Source organism: Macadamia integrifolia, chromosome 4 (assembly GCF_013358625.1).
Source record: "Macadamia integrifolia cultivar HAES 741 chromosome 4, SCU_Mint_v3, whole genome shotgun sequence".
Lineage (NCBI taxonomy): Eukaryota > Viridiplantae > Streptophyta > Magnoliopsida > Proteales > Proteaceae > Macadamia > Macadamia integrifolia.
Window position 1 is genome coordinate 6,324,388 of NC_056560.1, and position 19,792 is coordinate 6,344,179.

Genomic DNA, 19,792 nt, shown 5'->3' on the forward strand with positions numbered 1-19,792 from the left:
ACATCTATACCATTGGGCCAACATATTTTTACTTCTTTTGTTTTTTAAGTTCATATTATTTAAAAATTGGGGTTGGGGGGTTCATAATTTATATTACTAGTCGGTAGTTTCTATAAATTATAAGAGGTAGGACATGAACTAATCATGATAGCCATAACTAGCACATTCTTTTCTAGTGGGGATGGAATTAATTACTTTATATATATAGAGAGAGAGGGGAGTACAAATGGTGATAGATTAATGGGTGTTACGGTCAAGGAAACCTTCTTCCTATAAAAAAAAATTATAAAAAAGTACAAAACATTGAGGACCATTGAATATTATTGTAAGGCAAGATAGGGTTACAAGTTTGAATACATTTACTATCACGTGGCAGGGGCAATAGATGGATTTTGCGGACAAGTGGATCCTAATGTTTGTTGTTAACATGTTAAATTTCATAACAAATAGAATTTGCGACATGATAAAATATATTAAAAAATACAGTCAACCAATAAATTAATGCACATAAACAATTAGGTTTTGCTCAACTCAACCAAAGCAATTGAGTTTCCATTAAAAAAAGGGGGGGGGGTGTTTGACAATTGATGCTACTAAGGTATTATTAGTTCATGGTATTAGTACTTTAGTTGTGGTTGCCAAGATGATTAGGCCGAATCAGAGATTGTGAGAATAAGTGTACGGTCTCGCTTGACAAGAAAAAATCAGAGTATATATTTAGCTGCTCAGTGAGCATTTGAGGAATTTTGGGAGGTGAACCCCCTCCCAACAAATCATCCTTCACATTTACAAAGTTTTTCCAATCACATAATTCATTCACAGCCTAAGTACATCAAGATTAATTGTGACATAGCCTTTCACTCCTCTTTGAAAGGTGGCCTTGGTTCTATAGCGAGATCTTTTGTTGCTGCCCAATTGTTCACATTGTCTTCTACATCTTATTTTTCGGAGGTTGATACGCGCTAGGCTTTGGCCATTCATCTAAATCTTTCCACAAGCTTTCAAGAGTGTCTCCAAAGAATCCTTATTGAATCAGACTGCTCTGAAATCATCAGGATGATCCATGTCTCGTTAGGCTCTTCCCATGTATATATACCCTATCATTCAAGATATCATATACTTGTCTCACCATTTGCAAACTGTTTATTTTGTTTTATTTTGAGGGAGAATTCCACTCCTTGGATTCATAGAGTGCGGTTCAAGTTGACGTATGAGAATGTTTCTGGTCCGTGGATTTATAATCAATTTTCTCTCTCTTCATTTAATATATTCTAAACCCATGAACCAAGGATATACGAGAACATTCTTGCATGTGAACCTGATCCGTTCATGGATTCATATGCTTCATACTATGTATGTAAATGAAGCCTCATGCTTTTTTTTTTTTTTTTTTAAACCAAGATGTGCTTACCAACTTGAGTGCACCTCGACCAATCTTGGGAAAGATTAGTGTAGTAACCCACCGCCACAATCTCCATTTAAATCGCAGATGTACAGATAGGGAATCAAACCTTCCCACAAACCAAAAAAAAAATGTGCTTATCTTAAAGTCATATAATAAGGGAAGAGTTCTGCAAAAATGTAAGCCCTGCACCAATATAAAAAGTGGAGATCAACGAAATTACACATGAAAGCATCAATAAGGTGGACATTTTTACCTTTCATTGGAGTGCAATAGTCATTTTTCCCCACAATCCCTGATAGAATCATTTCTTCCCCACACCAAAAAAAAAACGAAGGAGCCAATGAGATGGTTGAAATCCATTAAGACCACTCATCCTTCACTTGTCCCCTTTAATCTAAGACGTTCATCACTTGTCCTCATTACTTGTGGAATGTAATTTTTCATATATATGTAACATTCTTGACTCTTTACTTCTGAGGATCATATCGGTAACATATTTACAGTTTGACCTAATTTCATTCATTGACTTATCGATGCATGTAATCGAGGGACCCTAATTTTCAATAAATCTATTTCTTACCAAAGAAAAAAACAAAGGGAGATGACTGAAACCTGGGATCTTTAATTACGTGGGCCTGATCCAATGGCCAATGTGTTGGCACGTGAATAAACCCCAACAGGAAGGCAAGGTGCAGGAGTCACCCCACTCCCTAGTCTCTCGGTCCCTCCATAGTCCATTCTGCACATCGTCACTCCCCTACTCTCTGTCACGTGACGGGGTGAGGGACTGATTCCTTCTCCTTGGTCCTTAACCCTTATTCTTGTTTCCCTTACACGGTTGCGCTTCTCTTTCTAGTGGGGTACAAACGCAGAACTAATTTACCTTTCTTTTATCTCTCATCATCAAAACAGGATCAACTTAGGGTTTCTGGACTGTTAGAAAACAATTCGATCGAAGTCCGAAGAGGATAACACGGCTTGGGCTTCCTGTCCTGAGGCTAGGATTTTTTGGAGTCATGCAACTCACTCTCGAGTTCGGGTATAGTGTTCCTCTCTTTTATTTCGCCCTAGTTATCTCTCAGTTTGCAACGCTATCATCTGTGCATCACTTCTGAGATCCTTGCAATCTGTATGATTTATATTTATCCATATGGATGTTTAGTGACGATTCAAAACTCCATTGAATAGATTGTTTCCTTATGAATTAGGGTTTCTATATTTGTTTTGTTGTTTGAAACTACTGTTCTTATATTTGTTCAAGAACACCAGAAGAGGCACGGAATATTTCCTCTGTCGTGGATACTTCCAAATTCAAATTTTGAGTTCATGTAAGGGACATAGCCAGTGAGCTAGAAATCATTGGGCTGATGTAAATGAGTGGAATTACCCCTATACATTTTGAAAATCATAACTTCATGGATTCTTTGAGTCTCAGTGGGGTTCACTTGTGTCCTATTCATATAGGGTAATGACTAGTGAACTACCTTTACAGTGGGGCTGGAAAAATTCAAAATTTGGTGTTGTAACAGTTGTCTTCCTTCCCCACCCCTGTCCATCAGCTGGGTGGATCTCCACTGGAATAATTTGTTATTATACAACTTGATAGGCTTTTTCTGATAATAGAAAAAGTGGAAGCTTTTTTCATACGAACCATGTTGTGTTTAATGATACATAATACTGATAGAAAATAAATGTAGAAACGATTCATGGAGATCGATGAGCATGCATGATAAACACTTCAAAGACATGTTTTAGGCATACCTGAATCCATGACTGAAGAGTAACAACTCCTCAATGTCTTTACATTTGCTCTTTGCACAACACGATCATTGTTGGTCTGGTCTACCCTCTTTCCCTTATGCTTTAATCATTAGCCTCACTTAATTGGTCAGTGATAACTATATATAGGGGTGAGGGTAGGGACCAACCCTGCAATAAAATTAGGGTTTCCTCCCCATTAAGAAAACAATACCTTAGGTCCACCACATAGTAATAAATATTTCATACCATTAAGATGTGCTAATAGAATCCAATATCTCCATAGAAATCACTTACCAATAATATTGGATTCTTTCTGCTTACTCTATCTGTAGTCAACACCACTAAATCGGTTTTTGAAACAATCTTTGACTATGCTACCCCACCTAATTGGAAATCTTACAAATACAACCCTTTCGTGTGCATCTTATAATAAACAAAACAAATATTGAGACTACATGAAGCAAGTTTTTGCCAAAATATGTTACTATTTTGTTAGCTTGGAAATCAGCAGAACAGTTGGTTGTTCTAGGCTTTCATTGGAAGGAGATACTCTGATTTCTTTGATTAATTTAAAGATCTAAGATTGCCAGATGACATGAGAGGGCCTCCATGGACCTGGGTCTGAAGAAATTATCCATCTCGCAAGTCTTTGATTCAACTTTGACAATCAGTTGTGACTATCGAATAGTACTGTAGATCCTAATCCATATATAAGAAAATATTAAAATAAATGTTCATGGTCACACATGATGTAATAGCCGAAATTATACAACTTAATAGGCTTTTGCTGATAATAGAAAAAGTAGAAGCTTGTTCGTTCGAACAATGTTGTGTTTAATGATATATGATACAACCCTTCCTAGTGCATCTTATAATATGAACAAAACAAATCTAGAGACTACATGAAGGAATTTTCTACCAAAATATGTTTACCCTTTGGTTCACTTTCCTTAGATAGGGAATCAGAAGCAGAGCTGGTTGTTCCAGACTTTCACTGGAATGAGATACTCTGGTTTCTTTGATTAGCTTAAATATCTAAGATTGCCAGATGACATGAGAGGTCTCCATGACATGGGTCTGAAGAAATTATCCGTCTCTCAAGTCTTTGATTCAACTTTGACAATCAGTTGTGACAGTTGAATAGACTGTAGATCCTAATCCATGTATAAGAAAATATTAAAATTAATGTTCATGGTCACACCTGATGTAATAGCCGATAATGGCCTTTTCACCCCTCAATGTGATTACAATGTCATAGAGTAAGAGTCTTGGGCAAATAGCATTGTATTCTTCTATTTATTTTAATAGCGGCTATTAAAAACAAAATGGTCTTTGTAAGTCATTGCTCATAAGTGATTTACTTATTATTATGCGTTTCTTTTACCGGTATTGGTGTTGATTGGTTCTATTGTGGTTAGTCTCTTTTAGTTAGTACTATTGCTATTATTGTTAACTTGTTGATGTTCTATTACACCTTATTTCTTATTATATAACCGTGCTGCACAGTGGTGGGCTTGAGCTTCTTTGCCAGTCAGTTAAGATACACAAGGTTGATGTTGATATGCCAGATGGAGAAAAGAAGGTGATAATCTTTCTTTATCAGATTTTTTTTTGGGCCCAAACAGATGATGCAAGTGCTGCTTGCTGTGTGATTCTAGTTTTTTTTTTTTTTTTTTTTTATGTGGCTTTTTGACTTGTTCTTGTCAGTTAACAATGAGAAACTTGCTGTCTTGGGTTCGTACTAATTTGATCAAGGAGAGGCCTGAAATGTTCATGAAAGGAGATACAGTGTAAGTTCTGGGGAATTTCTGAATTTATTCATATTTAAATTGAAGTGAAGATTGACTGTTTTACAGTCAGTCCAAGTCTTTTTGTTCTTTGTATAGCTGTCTTATGTCTCCTATTTTTCTTCCTTTTGGGTACTGAACATTGTTTTGGTTTCTTTTAACAGAATGAAGTTTTTGTTTTTCTTTTATGCCACTATTTGCAGGAGACCTGGTGTTCTAGTCCTCATAAATGATTGCGATTGGGAATTAAGTGGTCAGCTTGATTCACCGATAGAGGAGAAGGATGTGGTAGTTTTTATTTCGACATTGCATGGAGGATAAAGTCTTTAGAGATGTGGTCTCTTTTTTAATTGTGCCACTGCTACTTACTTGATTGTATTCTTTCTTTAGCATAAGGTCTGCCCAATTTCTTGTTGCCAGAGGCATTTGTCATATTAGAGCATTTAGAAGAAGTAATGTTTATACTGTTTCTTTAGCATGGTCGCCTCTGTAACAATTTTCTGTGTTATTTATTGAGGCACAGTATTTCTGCCGTTTGCAGCTTCAAAACTCTTAATTTTTTTTTTTGGAAATAGATCCATTCAGAGCACAAGAAAAATAATGGGGCACAGAGCCCCAAAATATGTGTGTCGGATAATCTTGTTGTAACTAAGATTGGAGGAAAAAAGGAATTCGTTGCCTTACCCTTTGCCCTTAAATAAGTTTTAAATTTTGGATAGCCCTATTAAATAACTTTGGGGAATAACACGAGGTTTGTGACCAAGAAAGTTAACCATATTTCTTTTTGTCCTCATAAGATGACTTATCAGTTATTTAGGGGGTCTAAAAATTTAAATATTCACATTGTTCTTCATCCATTCCCAACCTAAGGTTTCAGTTTCGCTCTCCATCTCCGGTGGACGAGGCAAAGGTAGAGGAAGAAGGCGGTGAATTAGACAAGTAAGCCAAGAGGATCTGGGTTCAACCGTTCGTACTCTTGGGACCTCTCCTGCTCATCATCCATCAGACTCTTCGTGGAGCTGGGCAAGCCCAAGCCCAACACGATCTGGGATGTGCTGGTAGTGCTGGTGGTGCTGGTTTGTGTGATCTTGTGGTGGCTCACCAAGGCTGCCTCCATATCCCCTCTCTTTCTTTTCACACTCATTGGGATTGCTTTCCCAAATGGCATGTCGCAGGCTTACATTAATAATGTCATCGCGTCCTTGGTGGCTTCATTCTCGCTTTCGCCTTCAAACACTAACATCTCCGATAACTTGCCTTGAGTGTGATACTAATGAAGCTGAAATCTGCATTCATTTCCCCCCTGCTTTCAATTTGATCATTATATGATGTGCTGGTTCTTGTAGGCATGGAACATAGAAAGAAGGGAGGGAGAGAGAGAGAGAGAGAGAGAGAGAGAGAGAGAGAGAGAGAGAGAGGAAAGCAAGGAAAGAGATTACAAAGTTGAAATGAATTCCATTATGGACATATTTACCCTGTAATAAATAGTACAATTGGTGAGAGGATGGAGCTAGCATGAATTTGAACAGAAGTAAATAAGAAGCTTGGTTTCGTGGTCTTGTAGAGAAAGTTCAGAGCACTTCTTACATAACAACCCAGTAATTGTTGAATGGAAAGATAGAAGCATCACCAGCTAATTGTAGTACAGAACTGAGAATCACTACATTTTAAAAAGGAGCTCTGGAGTTTTGTTTTCATTTGTTGTTCAATTTAGGGACTAATTATCATTGATAAGATTTGAAAGAATAAAGAATCAGTTTTGCTTGCTTTAAACTTCAATAGTCTTCTGATTAAGAGCTGTGTATCTCCACCTCTCCTTCTCCACAAAATCTGCATCAAGGAATTGAGCTATAAAAGCCCAAAGCCTGTAGGTATCCTCGAAATTAACCAGGAAATTCACTGTAGCTGTGACCACAGTTATTCCCAAATCGACTCTCTCTTTCCTCCTTTTGCCTTCCTCCCCTGTTGCTTCAAGGTTTCTTGTTTCCATGACACTCTTCTTCTCTTCCTCGTACTTGTCTGAGAACCATATGTTGTGGAGGAATCCACAGCTGATAGAAATATTGCTTCGGTCTCCAAGCTTCTGTACAAGCACTGGTTCAACCTTCTTCCCTTTCCAATCAAACACATTGAATGCCAGGGCAGGTCCCCTGTTGAATTTTATCTTTGGCCCGTAGATTTTGACGAGTGGAAGTCCCTGCTCTGGATGCGGATGCCGGAGCTTCAGCAATGCGTTTATCAACCAATTGGTCAAGTGTCTTGCTCTACTACTGATGATTCTGTGCCCCAAACAATCCGCATGATCCAAACACTTACATTTCATTTCAGAGCTCATCTTCTTGCCTGTACCAGAGGCATTGATCTCTGTATTCACTGGTTTCAACAAATCAATGGGCTTATCTAATTCTTCAATTTCAGATGAGAAGGGTTCCTTGTGTGGTTCAGAGGCTTCACCATGTTCTACTATTTCCAACTGCTTTCTCCGGTTTGAGTTTGAAGATCTCTGCTCCAACCCATTATGCATCTGAGATTGAGCATTTATGGGACTAGAGAATGACCTTACGGTTGCTAAATCATCTTCCTCAGATTCAAGCTTAGACTTTTCTTGGGTTTTTGAGTGATCATCAGAATCATCACCGGGTAATTGAGACAGGTTTTCTGCTGGGACAAGAGTGACGATTCCTAAGCTGCTTCTAGCCGTGGTCGATGCCTGCAAGACTGGAGCACTTGATCGCTTGACAAATAGACAACCAAATCCCGATGGGTTCTCCCCAAAAACTTTGAAGAAGGAGCAGATAAGGAAGTCTGGCCTGAACAGAGAGAGGCCAAATGAGTCCATATCCTTCGGTCCTACTGCGCAAGCATCAAGCAAGACGTGCCACCCATTCTCCTGTGCCAAGCTCATCCAGAGATACGAGTATCGCCTGCCGGTCATCATCGATTGGAGCGGGAACACGAACAGTCCCCTTTTCTTCTTCTTCTTCTTACTGACTACCAATTTTGTCAAATTATCAGTGTGAATGTGCAGGCTCGGCCATGAAAACTTGGCGGACATGACTTGAGCTCCTCGCTTCTGAGAGCTATCAATCATGTCCTGAACGGCTTCGTTGTTGTGGTCATAGACTGTAAGGAGACTCTTATTGGATTGGAAAGGATAAGATTCTGCCAGTAGCTTAAAAGCTGATTCCCCACTGGCAGTGAAAACCATGTGATAATCAGTTTCAGAGATACTGAGAAAATCCATGATTCTCTTCCTCATCCTGGATTCTAATTCCAAGTCTTTGCTCCTGTTTAGTATCTGAGAATGCAGAGTTGTGGGCTTGTAGATGATGTCAAAGAATGGGAATTGGAGCCTGCTGGGTGACACAGGAGGAGAAGAAGAAGAAGAAGGTGTTGAGTTGGAAATTTGTTGCTGGGAATAGGAGAAGAGGCCAAGACCACTGTAGTCGAAGCAGACATGGTTGTGGAGGGAGAGATGGAAGTAGTGTTGAGCTCGGATTTGGTCGGCTTCCTGGGTTTGGGAGTAGAGTGGATAAGCTGTGGTGAAGCAAGAGAGAGCCTCAGGCAATGAAGGGAGGGACTCATGGTTGGTGAATTGGGTGTTTGGGCAGAGAGAAGCTGCTGTAGCAGCAGCAAAATCAGAACGAGAAGTAGCAACTGTGTTGATTGGTTTAAAGGTGGGCTTGGGGGCTTCTAGGGAGCCAAGTAGAGGGGCTGGGAAGCAGCCATGGAAGCAAGCTTCCTGGGTTTCTCTAATGAAATTTGAATGCAGCATACCTCCCCTAATATTTCTTCACTTCCTCTGTTTTTGCTTTTAATATTCTTTGTTCAGCTTCTTTACCATCAATCTTCATTCATGGTTTTCTGGGCATGATATTTGAACTACAGTGTTAGAAGACTTGTTGATTGAATTGAGGAAGAGATGAAGATGAGAAGCTTAGCTAAATGGACGGAGCAGCCGACAGAGACAGAGAGACAGAAATGGACTCAATGGTGAGGGACTGAGTGGAAGAAAAAGCCCTCTACTTTGGGCGTGTTGGGTTCATGATTAAGGAATAGAGTTGAATGGTTCCATCTATAATTGAGATCAGTCGATTCTAAGGGAATAAACCCAGATGGACTAATCGGGGAAAAACTGTCCGATATAGGCCGATTCATGTCAATCCATATCAATCTCTTATTGATTTTCAAACTGACCGATACCCGATCCGATACCACGCACTAAATCCGTGGAAATAGGTTTCTCACATCTCCAAGTGGTGGGAAAGATTACACATCAATCACATAAGTATCAATTTGAACTTTAAAGTCGAGAGAAGACTCGGGACCAAGATATACGCCTTCCTTTGTCATCCCCCGGTCCCACCAAATGTTTGCATTTAAGTTGGGAAAAATTCGGTATTGAACTGTTCCATTAATAAACGGTTGCATTGGGATTTGATTTTGGAACCAAATAATAAATAGGACGTGAATTTCAATGGTAGTAGGATCAAAATATCGAATAGCTATCGGATGGAATTGGAGTCACTAATACTATTTCAAAAGGTATTTTATGTTCTTATATTCATGTTTTATGGATAGAGTTTGATGTACTTGTTTGGTGATGACACTAAAACTATATCGATCATTGTTTAATTAGTCATCATTAATTCTTAATTATTATTTGTTATCTTAGAAGTTTGAAGTAAAACCATAAAACTCATCATTGTTTTGTATTATAATTTGTTTTAAAAAATCTACTTCCTTGGGGCCACTCACACGGGGTGTTCAGTGTTCTTCATTGTTATCGATGAAAGTTGAATAGTTCTTATTCAACTCCGGTATGATTTGGTCTATCCAGTTGTGGGGTTAGTATGAGCTCGCAGAACTCAGCTTATCATTAGATAGAAAAAAAAAAAAAAAAAAGTATCACATCTCTTGATAGTGAGAATATCCACAAGGCTAATAATGAAATCATCTAGTAAGGAATCATTGAAGTTCTTCTCTTTATTCTATAGTGCCTAGAACCATTTAGGAACTGGTACTGTCCCATCGCGATAATAATTAGAACAGGAATCTAGGTTTGGTTAAGTTAACTAAACATGATGGTACTAGGATTGACACATTTGGTACCGTTATCGATATAGATCCATGCTGAATATCGAAAACCTTCTTGGTTGACACCTTTAAGATCAGATTCCTATTTTAGGCATCTAATATGTTCTAAAGCATAAGGATATACTATAGAGAAGGGAGAGGGTTCTCTCAAAGGTAATGTAGTCCCTTCTCCAATGTGGAGGCCAATGGGAGTGTGAGCATAACCATAAAGAGGGGTAGGATTTTGACCTTTCATGACGGGGTGGGGCAGTCATTATGCGCCCCCCCCCCCTTTTTGTTTGAGCGTGAGGGCTACAATAAACTTGGGATGGGTCTCAACTAGGGGCGTCCATTCCAAGCCCGATCAAGCCTGATACATTTATGGCCCGATCTAGACCGGGTCGGTTAATAGGTTTATAAACAGGTAGTACACGGTGTAGCCACCTAGTCCGATGGGCACCCTACCAGCCCAACACATTTATAAACTTGACTTGAACCGACTCCTTTAAGCTTGATCTAGCCCGACCCCTTTAATACTACTTTTTTTTATACTAGTATTTAGTTCTAAGGCTATTGTGGCATGTGCAGTTGAGATGGTGGTGGATGTTATCTGAATATTCATCTGAAATTCAGAAATAGTTAATTGATTTGAACTTGCTAAACTTTGGTTGTGCATGCATAGTTTAATTGATTTGAGTTTTGTAGGTTAAAGATTGTATACTTTAGTAACTTTAGCTGCTATGCTTGCCATCTTTGGCTTAATTCATTTAAACTATGTGGTCTCTCTTTGCTATGCCTATCTCAACCTCATTTTGTTTGTATTTTCCCTTTAAGCCCATTTAAGAGACCAATTTTAAAGAAGGTCCGTTTAAAGCCCCTTTAAAGTTAGATAGGTTTGTAGCCCGGTTAATGCCGTTTATGGTAGTTCGATTAAATCCCAAGACCAAATGGCCTAATTATCAACCGTATCATGCCCACCCTAGCAAAGCCCATTCAATTAAACGGAAGTTCACGATGTAACCTAAGGATGCGAATTTGAAACCTAAATCGTTTACTGAAATCGAAACGAACTGTTTACACAGAAACTGCAAAACTGTTTATTAAATGGTTCAAATTTGTTTTTAAAATTGAAACTGTAATTCAATTTTGTTTAAAATTTTAAACTATTGATAAAACGTTAAATCAACTAACATATATATTAGTAAGTTTAAGTCATTCAATGTTAAGTTTACATACATTTCAATAATAATTATAAGTTTATATCAAACAACTACTAAAAAAGAGCATATAACAATAAACAATTCAATTCAATGTTACAGTTTACATCAATTTCACTAAAAATTTTGAAGGTGAAGAACTTGTTTGGATAAAAAATTAGAAAACGTAAGAAAACCATTTAAACCAAACTGTTTATAGGTGGTTTCAATTTTTTTAATATATAAAACAGTTTATTAAATGATTCGGTGTTGATTTACCTAAAAAATCTTGCATGGAATTGAATCAAACTATCCACGTCGTAACTGAACCAATTAACACCCTTAGTGCAACCCTAGAAATTGGCTGAACAAGTCTATTCATGATGCAACCTTAGAAATTGGCCGAACCCAACTAGGTCCGACTGCTTGACACCTCGAGTCTCAACAACGGATTTACCCTTCAGATTTTATTATTACAAAAAATTTGTTGAAAAAAAAAAAAAAACCGCTTGTTGAGAGTGGGATTTGAACCCACGCCCTTTCGGACCAGAACCTTAATCTGGCGCCTTAGACCAACTCGGCCATCTCAACGGTATGATTTTTTATATTTTTAAATTAGTAAATTTAATGCTGTACACACTTGGAGATGAATGTGAGATACATGCTTGAAGATCATTGGTGAGATGGGGTTTACAGACGTGCCAAGTGGCCGGCCTATCATTGATTTCAAAATATGAATACACGTGGCAAAAAAAAGTGAAAGGTACGTAGGAAAGAAGCTCTCTAGTGAATTAAAGACTTGCAGATCGCATTTTCAATAATTTACCAAATAAACAAGAAATTCTCAAGTTTTTGAAATCCAAAACATAGCTCTAGTTATGCCTTTGGCATGCAATCCGATTCTCTGGGAACTTGCCACATATTAAGGGACAGGAGGGTGAGGGTTTTGTGTCGAACATCAAAAGAGATGAAAGTCTGGATCTATAGAAGCATGCGAGAGGAGGTAGACGAATGTTGCTTATTCCATTTTCATCAAAATGAAAGACACAATGTTGGCGGAAACCCAATCGCAGAGTTTGACGGACATACATATTCGACGCAGCATATGCGTTTAACATGTATGGCGTTTTGGCTTGATTGATCTATATAGTATGTCAGGTAGACAGTCGGTACCTTATTATAATCTGTCATTATAAGTCTGTGGCTGATTTGTAGTGGTGCATCAGGTTGATAGCCGGTACTTATTATAATTAACCATAACACGTCAATCTTTTTGTGTGGATTCTTGCACTCGTCCTTGTTTAGAATCTCTGTGTAACTGAACCCATTAAATTAGAATAAGGTTTTAGAAATTATTAACGTTAAACGCCCGATGGTATCACAAACTGATTTACCTCTAATAAAGGCAAGAACCCATAGCTGCTCTATCAAAGGATCTAATGTGTTTAGGGAAAATCAAGCAGATAGACCCTCAAATCACCAAATCATATTTTAAAAAATTGTAAGAAAAGAAAAATTGGTTGGCATTTTCAGTGTCATTTCAACAAAGACAACAATTAGGGATTTAGAACATTTTCTGCTAGAGAAAAAAACTAGAGCAGTAAAGTATGGCTAAGGGCTCTTCAGATTAGGAAGCTTTGCCTCTTGCAACATGGACAACAATTTGGTTTATTTATTGCATGTTATCCCTTATAGAAAAGCACTATGTTAGTAAATGACCCAATTTGGACTTCTTGTTGACAAATAATTACTTAAGGTTTTCTTAATACTCCATCTAGGAGTTCATGAAATGAAGGGAATGGGAAATAAATTTTGAAAACTAGAAAATAAAAATTTTCAAATAATAATCAACAATGATTGCGTAAAAATGCAAAAGATTTCAATCTCGTAATTAAATTATACTTCAATTTTCAACCTAATAGCTTGGTTTTAAATTGAAAAATCATAATCCATTTGATTATCTAATTATCATATTTGGTTAGGTATTAAATTAATTACATAATCATGATTTTAATTTTAAAATTTTTTATAAAGTTATCTCCCTTTGTTTTTCTTTATTTACATTCAGACAGAGCTTAAAGAAAAAAAGAAAAGAAAAAATCTCCTCCATTGACACGTAGTTGGATGGCGCTTTCAGAGACCATGGGACATACAAGCTGACCATATCCGCAAACAAGGCTGTCATTCTACAAACATAGTGGTGCACACATTTGATTTGACATCTAATTTTCTTGAGGACTTGAATGTCAAATTGATTTCTCATTTGAAGTGTTAAGAGGATTCTAACTATCCCTTAGAAGCATGGTTCTAGCTAGGTATTGAATTGGTGGTATCTGCTGTATTGTATTGGTATCGGTTGAGACTAATATTGATACCTAACTGATCCAGATCAAGTAGCATATATATGCTAGCGAGTTGAGAACCGTCGGATTTAATTTATTTAATTTCTATCGTTCAATGTGCATATAACTTTATAGGGGAAAATGAACTGAATCTGTCAAAATACACTATTAAAACTCTAAATCATACTATACTCTTTGTATTAGGAGATTAAAATACATATACTCTTTATATCATGGGTCTCTTCGACAAGCTTTGGGCCGACACAGTCACCGGACCTCGGCTAGATAACGGCCTTGGCTAGCTCTGGAAGGAGTCCAACTTTAGTTTCCGATCCAATTCCGGGAAGGGTATAGATTTGATTATTTTTCTTCGGTAGCTCATGGATCGTCTTCTAAATCTTTTGTATTATGATTCTGATTGCTGATTTGTTTGGGTCAGCTTTGGTTTGCAGAAGCTATGGAGGGACGGAATGGGAGATTGTATGGTGATGATATGACAAAAGAGGTTATGAGGGTTACATGCAGCATCATGATAGTAAAGCCTCCTGAGAATTATGGATCACCACTAGTTTCACCAACTGGATCTACTCCTCTGGTAAGCTTGCAATTTCTAATATGTTGTTTTGACTCATTCAACTTTGAAGATTAGTTAAAAGTTAAATCATCAATCATCGATGGACCACACTACGAAATGGTATAACATAGAACCCATATTACTAGTAATTGAATGTTTAATTTCTTTTGTTGGGGTTGGATTAAATCGAAAAGAATGATTTATTGATGGTGGTGGTGGGCAGGAAGCAGGGGATCGAACCGGTTTCAACGGAGGTCAATGCTGGACGTGTACAAGAGAGCAGCAAGGGATGATGGAGCCAAGAGCCCTCTTTCTCCTTACCATTTGTGAATATGAGTGAGAGAATACTAGACTTGACGACGATGATGATGATGTTCTACAGATTTTTGACCATAGATTCAAAAATACCCACTGATTCAAACAAGGTGGGCTCTTAAGGTCAAAACTTAGTGTCCACAAAATTCCTCCTTACTGTTAATTTTGAAACTATCTCTGGCTTACTTTCTCCCACTAATCGGACACAGATATAGTTGATTCTTCGGCTTTCTGTTAAGAGAGCGAACTAGGTTCAAACATGCGATTTCTTCTTCTATTAGTAGTGAAGAGATGACCGACAATAACCCGACAAGCTACCTCTTCTTGGAGGTTCAGTGAAAAGATATAATCTTTGGTGTGGTTCTTGTCACAAAAACAGAGGGTTGTGGAACTTCTTCACTGACCAACAACGAACTTTAGACATTCAGATATTAGGTTTTCCAGAGAAAGTGTTATGTTTTATTTTATTTTTTTCCTTCAGATTATGTGTTATGTTCCCAGTACCAATGTTAGTTATGTACGGCTGTACAACTGACGCGTCTGAACTTAAATAATTTTATAATATTTGTACCTTCATTTGTATATGTACATTTGTACACATACTACAACTCCTTAATGGCATGGATTAAATATGTTTAATCTAATGGTCCATAATTGCTAGAACACCTAATTCCTAGGTGACCTGCTAGCATACTTGTCATTTTCCCATATATATAATACTACAATTAAAAAGTACGTACTCCCTGTCTTTGGTATACATTTTCAAAAAGATAAAAAAAACCATTGACATCTATCAAAAAGAATTTCTAAATGACCAAAAAACCCCGCAAAATGGAAGATGTAAAAAAATAATAATTCTCTCTCTCTCTCTCTCTCTCTCTCTCTCTCTCTCTCTCTCTCTCTCTCTCTATAATTAAAAAGATTCCAAATGACCAAAAAAACCCTCAAAATGGAAGATGGAAAAAAAATGATCTCTCTCTTTCTCTAAATATTAACTAAATATTTAAATTCAATGTTAACATTCCTAGAAACCCCCAAACGTTGGAAACAAAATTGTTATTATGAAAGTCTTAATTCAACTTGCCACCTCACCTCATGGTTACCCCTCATAATTAAATATTTAAATTCAATGTTAACATTCCTAGAAAGCCCCAAACATTGGAAAACAAATTTATTTGGGGATAGGGAGGTTTTAAAGGAAATAAACCCTAATGACTAGGAATCAAATCATGGGCACATAATAACACACAATAGAGGGCGGTTTAAAATTAATAATAATAATTATTATTAGGAATCAAATCATTTGCTCCTCCTTAAATCTCTCTCTCTTTCTCTCTCCACCCATATTTAATTTTGTAAATCTCTCCATAATTACCTCCTTAAATCTTCCTATTTTTTCTCCCCCACCTTTGTGCTCCACGTTTGATTATTATTATTTTTTGTAATGACATAATAATAAAATCCCCAAATAATGATCCCACGATTTGATTCCTAATTATTAAAGGTTTTTTTTTAAACATCCCCTTGACAAAATAATTATGGAGAGATTTACAAAATAAATATGAATGGAGAGAGAGAGAGAGAGAGAGAGAGAGAGAGGGTGGTGAGGGAGTGAACAATTATGGGGAGGGAAGTAATTATTAGGTTTCTCTCTATCCATTAAAAAAAAAAAAAAAAGAGGTAGAACCATTATTTGGGGATTTTATGCCCTCTCTCTCGACAATTTATATAAATACTATCTCTGCAACTCTAATGGAAGAGACTATCTATCTGAGATAGATTTGAAATTTGTGAGTTTAGGATTTAGAATCATAAGAGGGAGGAGCCTACAAAATAGAGGAAAACAGAAAATGGCAAATGGAATCATCTTGGGTTCTATCCTGACAAAGGAAGAACAACATTTCCTACTAACTTGGTGCAAACTCTATTCTTTGTCATTTCCTACTAGCAATATTTCAACTTTCATATACTTTGTTTGTTACAGGTATATTCAAGGATAAAATATTCTTTGTAACTGTTTCGAGGATGCCCACCTTAGAGAGTCCGGCCTGAGTGAAGAAAATGCAATTAAACAATTTCATTACCTTTTGGAGGAGAGAAAGCCAGAGCCACCATTGTTGGCTCTAGACGATATTTTGAATGAATCAATTTTTTTTTACGGCATATTTTGGTTATTTACATTCTTGGATGATTGTATTCTCTTAATCTAACATGTTTCGTAGGGGGGACCTTTTCTGTTTATTACTTGAACAGTAAAAATAGAAACCTTAGTGACCAATAAAACCAGGATCCTACAACAGGATGAATGTTTATCTTGCTTTGGTGTTAGTTCAATAACCAACCCCTTCCCCCCTCCCCCCCCCCCCCCCGCCCCCGCCCCCGCCCCCGCCCCCGCCTAAAAAAATAATAAATAAGGGGGTTGTAGGAAAAGATGAATTCTTGTACCTCAAAATACAGATTACTCCTTGGGTCCAACCAAGTTGTAGCTCTGAATTCATTCTCTTAGTTTTTTATTTTTTTAAGCAATTAATTTTCCTATGATGTATACTACACACCTCTGGAATGCATCAATTGATCAGTGAAACTAATGCATTTCTTATTTTCCGTATATTTCTATCAGGTAGGAATAAGAAGCTGGGCACAACTACACTGATGACCAAGCAAAGGATTGGAGTTACATGATCCCTTATATCATTGTCAAATGTACTTACTAACTAAAACTTGGGTGAGGAATATGAAGGGGAATTGTTGTGCCTCTGAAGATTCTTATTTTTTGAGCCTGAAGCATTTTGTCTTGTTCACATATATGGGACCCTTCCATTAGTGAACTATAGGCAGGAATTGTACTCCCACATAGTGAAAAATGAAAATAATCTTCATTAAACCCAAAGTTCTACAAAATAGAATGAAATAATATTACGACAATAATTACCAACTATTTTTACTCTCTCTCTCTCTCTCTCTCTCTCTCTCTCTCTCGATGGTGAGATGTAGGGGTGTCAACCGGTCGGGCCGGTTCGGTTTCGGTCGGGCTTAATCGGGCTTGAAGACTTTCAAAGGCTACACCGTGTCTCCCCATTTAATTAATCGGGCTTAGTTATTGAGGGCATGATACACTTTATATTCGGTCGGTCAGTAGGCCTCGGGCTATAATCGGGCTACCTTAATCGGGCTTTAGTCGGACCTTAACTGGGCTACGGACATGTTTAATGTTAAACGGGCTTTAACTGGTTTTTAAACGGGCCCTCTTTAAAATGTGCTCTTATATTCCGGCCCACTCATGCAAGCCCAAAAAAATGAAAATAAATCAATAAATGATACCAAATATAACCATTATTTAAAATGTGAACATGTCTTTACTTTTTAGTTTTTATTCTTTAATTTGGGGGGTAGAATAGGTATTTTACAATCATTAAAGGGTCGAGCCAAGTCGGTGCACTATAGGCCGGTCTCGGTCGGGCGTTATTCGATTGGTCTCGGTCGGGCGCCCGACTGTCCAAGTAGCAAAATCAAGACCGACCATTTATAAACGGGCCGGGCTCAAGCCCGACCATGGTTTTAAGTATCGATGGGTATCATGCTGTATCGGTCGATACGTATCCGTATCGGTAGGCATCGGCACGATACATACCGATACGCTACTGGGAATTTTGGGCCTCTTTTTGTGTATCGGCGTATCGTACGTATCGTATCATGCCGTACTGTATCAGTACCGATACGTACGATACTCTACAATACGAACTTTTAAAAATCTAAAAATTCCCGAGAGTATCGATTCGTATCAGTACCGTATCGGTACGTATCGAAGGTATCGTGCAGTATCACACTTAAGTAGCCGTATCTTACCGATACGGTACGATACGGCTACTTAAGTGTGAATTTTTTGTTGTTTGAAACAAACACTTCACACTCTCACCAACAGTTTTCTAGATTTTTATATGTTATGTAAAAACAAGTGTTCTACAACTTCCATGGAAATTTTTTATTTTTCTCAAAAAAATATATATATTTTTTATTTTTTTATTCCGAAATTAATTTAAAAAAAAAAAAAAGAAAAATCCCCAATTTTTTTTTTTTTTTTAGAAAATTTAGTTCATTCAACTCTTAAAAATAATGTGATAACTTATAATTACTAAATACATGATTTCAAATGAAACCCACATTTTTTCCCCAAAAAAGTGAGGGTTTCAAATTTTTTTTTTTATTTCTTAGATCTACTCAAATATATTGGTCCACACTTTGTTGATTTTTTATATGTTCTTTAAAAACATTTAATATACAACTTCTATAAAAAAAATTTTAATTTTTCTACAATGAATGGGAGACCCACTACCATAAATATTTCGACTAGGGTAAATATTGTGCCTATATTCGACAAGTGCAGAATATCATCGTAGTTGGTCCTATTGAAGAAGAAGGTCCTAGCCAAGGATTTGAACCACCACGACACTTTTCACGGCACTCATCATAGTGGCAATGGCAATGAGAAAAGAAAAAACTGTAAGAAACTCAAACCTCATCATTTTGAACATTTTCAACTCAATATATTTGTCTATCCATTTATGTGCGTATCTTTAGCGTATCTCCGATACGATACGATACCCTCCGATACGTATCTTAATTTTGACCGACCGATACGGTGACCGATACCGATACTTTAATCCTTAAGCCCGACACGTTTAATAAATGGTCTGGGCCGGACCAGTCTATAAACGGTCGATTCCGATCGATTTAGTCGGGTCGGGCCGCAAATTGACACCCCGAGTGAGATGGGACTAAAAGAAGTATCTAGATGATTAATAACAGCATAGTAAAATGTATGCGCTTACTAGCAGAGAGAAGGAAGCTTAAAGGAGACTACCCCATGTGCATTTGCATGTGTATTTTTACTAGTATATATATATATATATATTTAGGATCTTTCATCTTTATAGTTAAAACTATTAAATAGTTAGAGAATAGATTTTATATCCAATATCGCTTAAATTAGGATCACAATAATAGACATAAAAATTTATTTATTTATTTTTCACTTTTCTTCTTGGTTCTGATTGCAACAGGGTAAAAACAACTTAAAATTATTATTTTCAAGTAAAATTTCATCTTTCAATAGGGATCATATCAGAATTATTTTATTTTATGTGGTTTTTACTTGAAAACCAATACAGACTTACGGTTCTCCGAAGAAAACAGCATCTGAGAAGGAAGTGTTTTACATTATTATATCACCTCCATAAATTTTTTTTTTTTTTAGGTACTGGAGCTAGAAGGTGTTTTAAATTATTATAAAATGAGTCAACTCTCTAAAAGCCAAATTTCATGCTACATTAAGTAAA

General features: G+C 37.0%; 2 protein-coding genes and 1 non-coding gene across 3 annotated transcripts; 1 reads left to right on the forward strand and 2 right to left on the reverse strand.

Moving 5' to 3' along the window:
- Positions 1-2,171: 2,171 nt before the first annotated feature.
- LOC122076005 (ubiquitin-related modifier 1 homolog 1) lies at positions 2,172-5,493 on the forward strand. Its single transcript, XM_042641258.1, has 4 exons — positions 2,172-2,444; positions 4,673-4,748; positions 4,874-4,956; positions 5,157-5,493. The coding sequence occupies exons 1-4, from the start codon at positions 2,422-2,424 to the stop codon at positions 5,272-5,274; spliced, it is 300 nt and encodes a 99-aa protein (XP_042497192.1). The 5' UTR covers positions 2,172-2,421; the 3' UTR covers positions 5,275-5,493.
- Positions 5,494-6,388: 895 nt separating this feature from the next.
- LOC122076091 lies at positions 6,389-9,203 on the reverse strand. The gene has a single exon (XM_042641383.1). It carries the CDS (start codon positions 8,726-8,728, stop codon positions 6,722-6,724), a length of 2,007 nt encoding a protein of 668 aa, XP_042497317.1. The 5' UTR covers positions 8,729-9,203; the 3' UTR covers positions 6,389-6,721.
- A 2,532-nt stretch (positions 9,204-11,735) lies between these two features.
- On the reverse strand, positions 11,736-11,816 carry TRNAL-AAG. Its single transcript has one exon. It is a non-coding gene; the product is annotated as a tRNA-Leu (tRNA).
- Between the last annotated feature and the right edge of the window lie 7,976 nt (positions 11,817-19,792).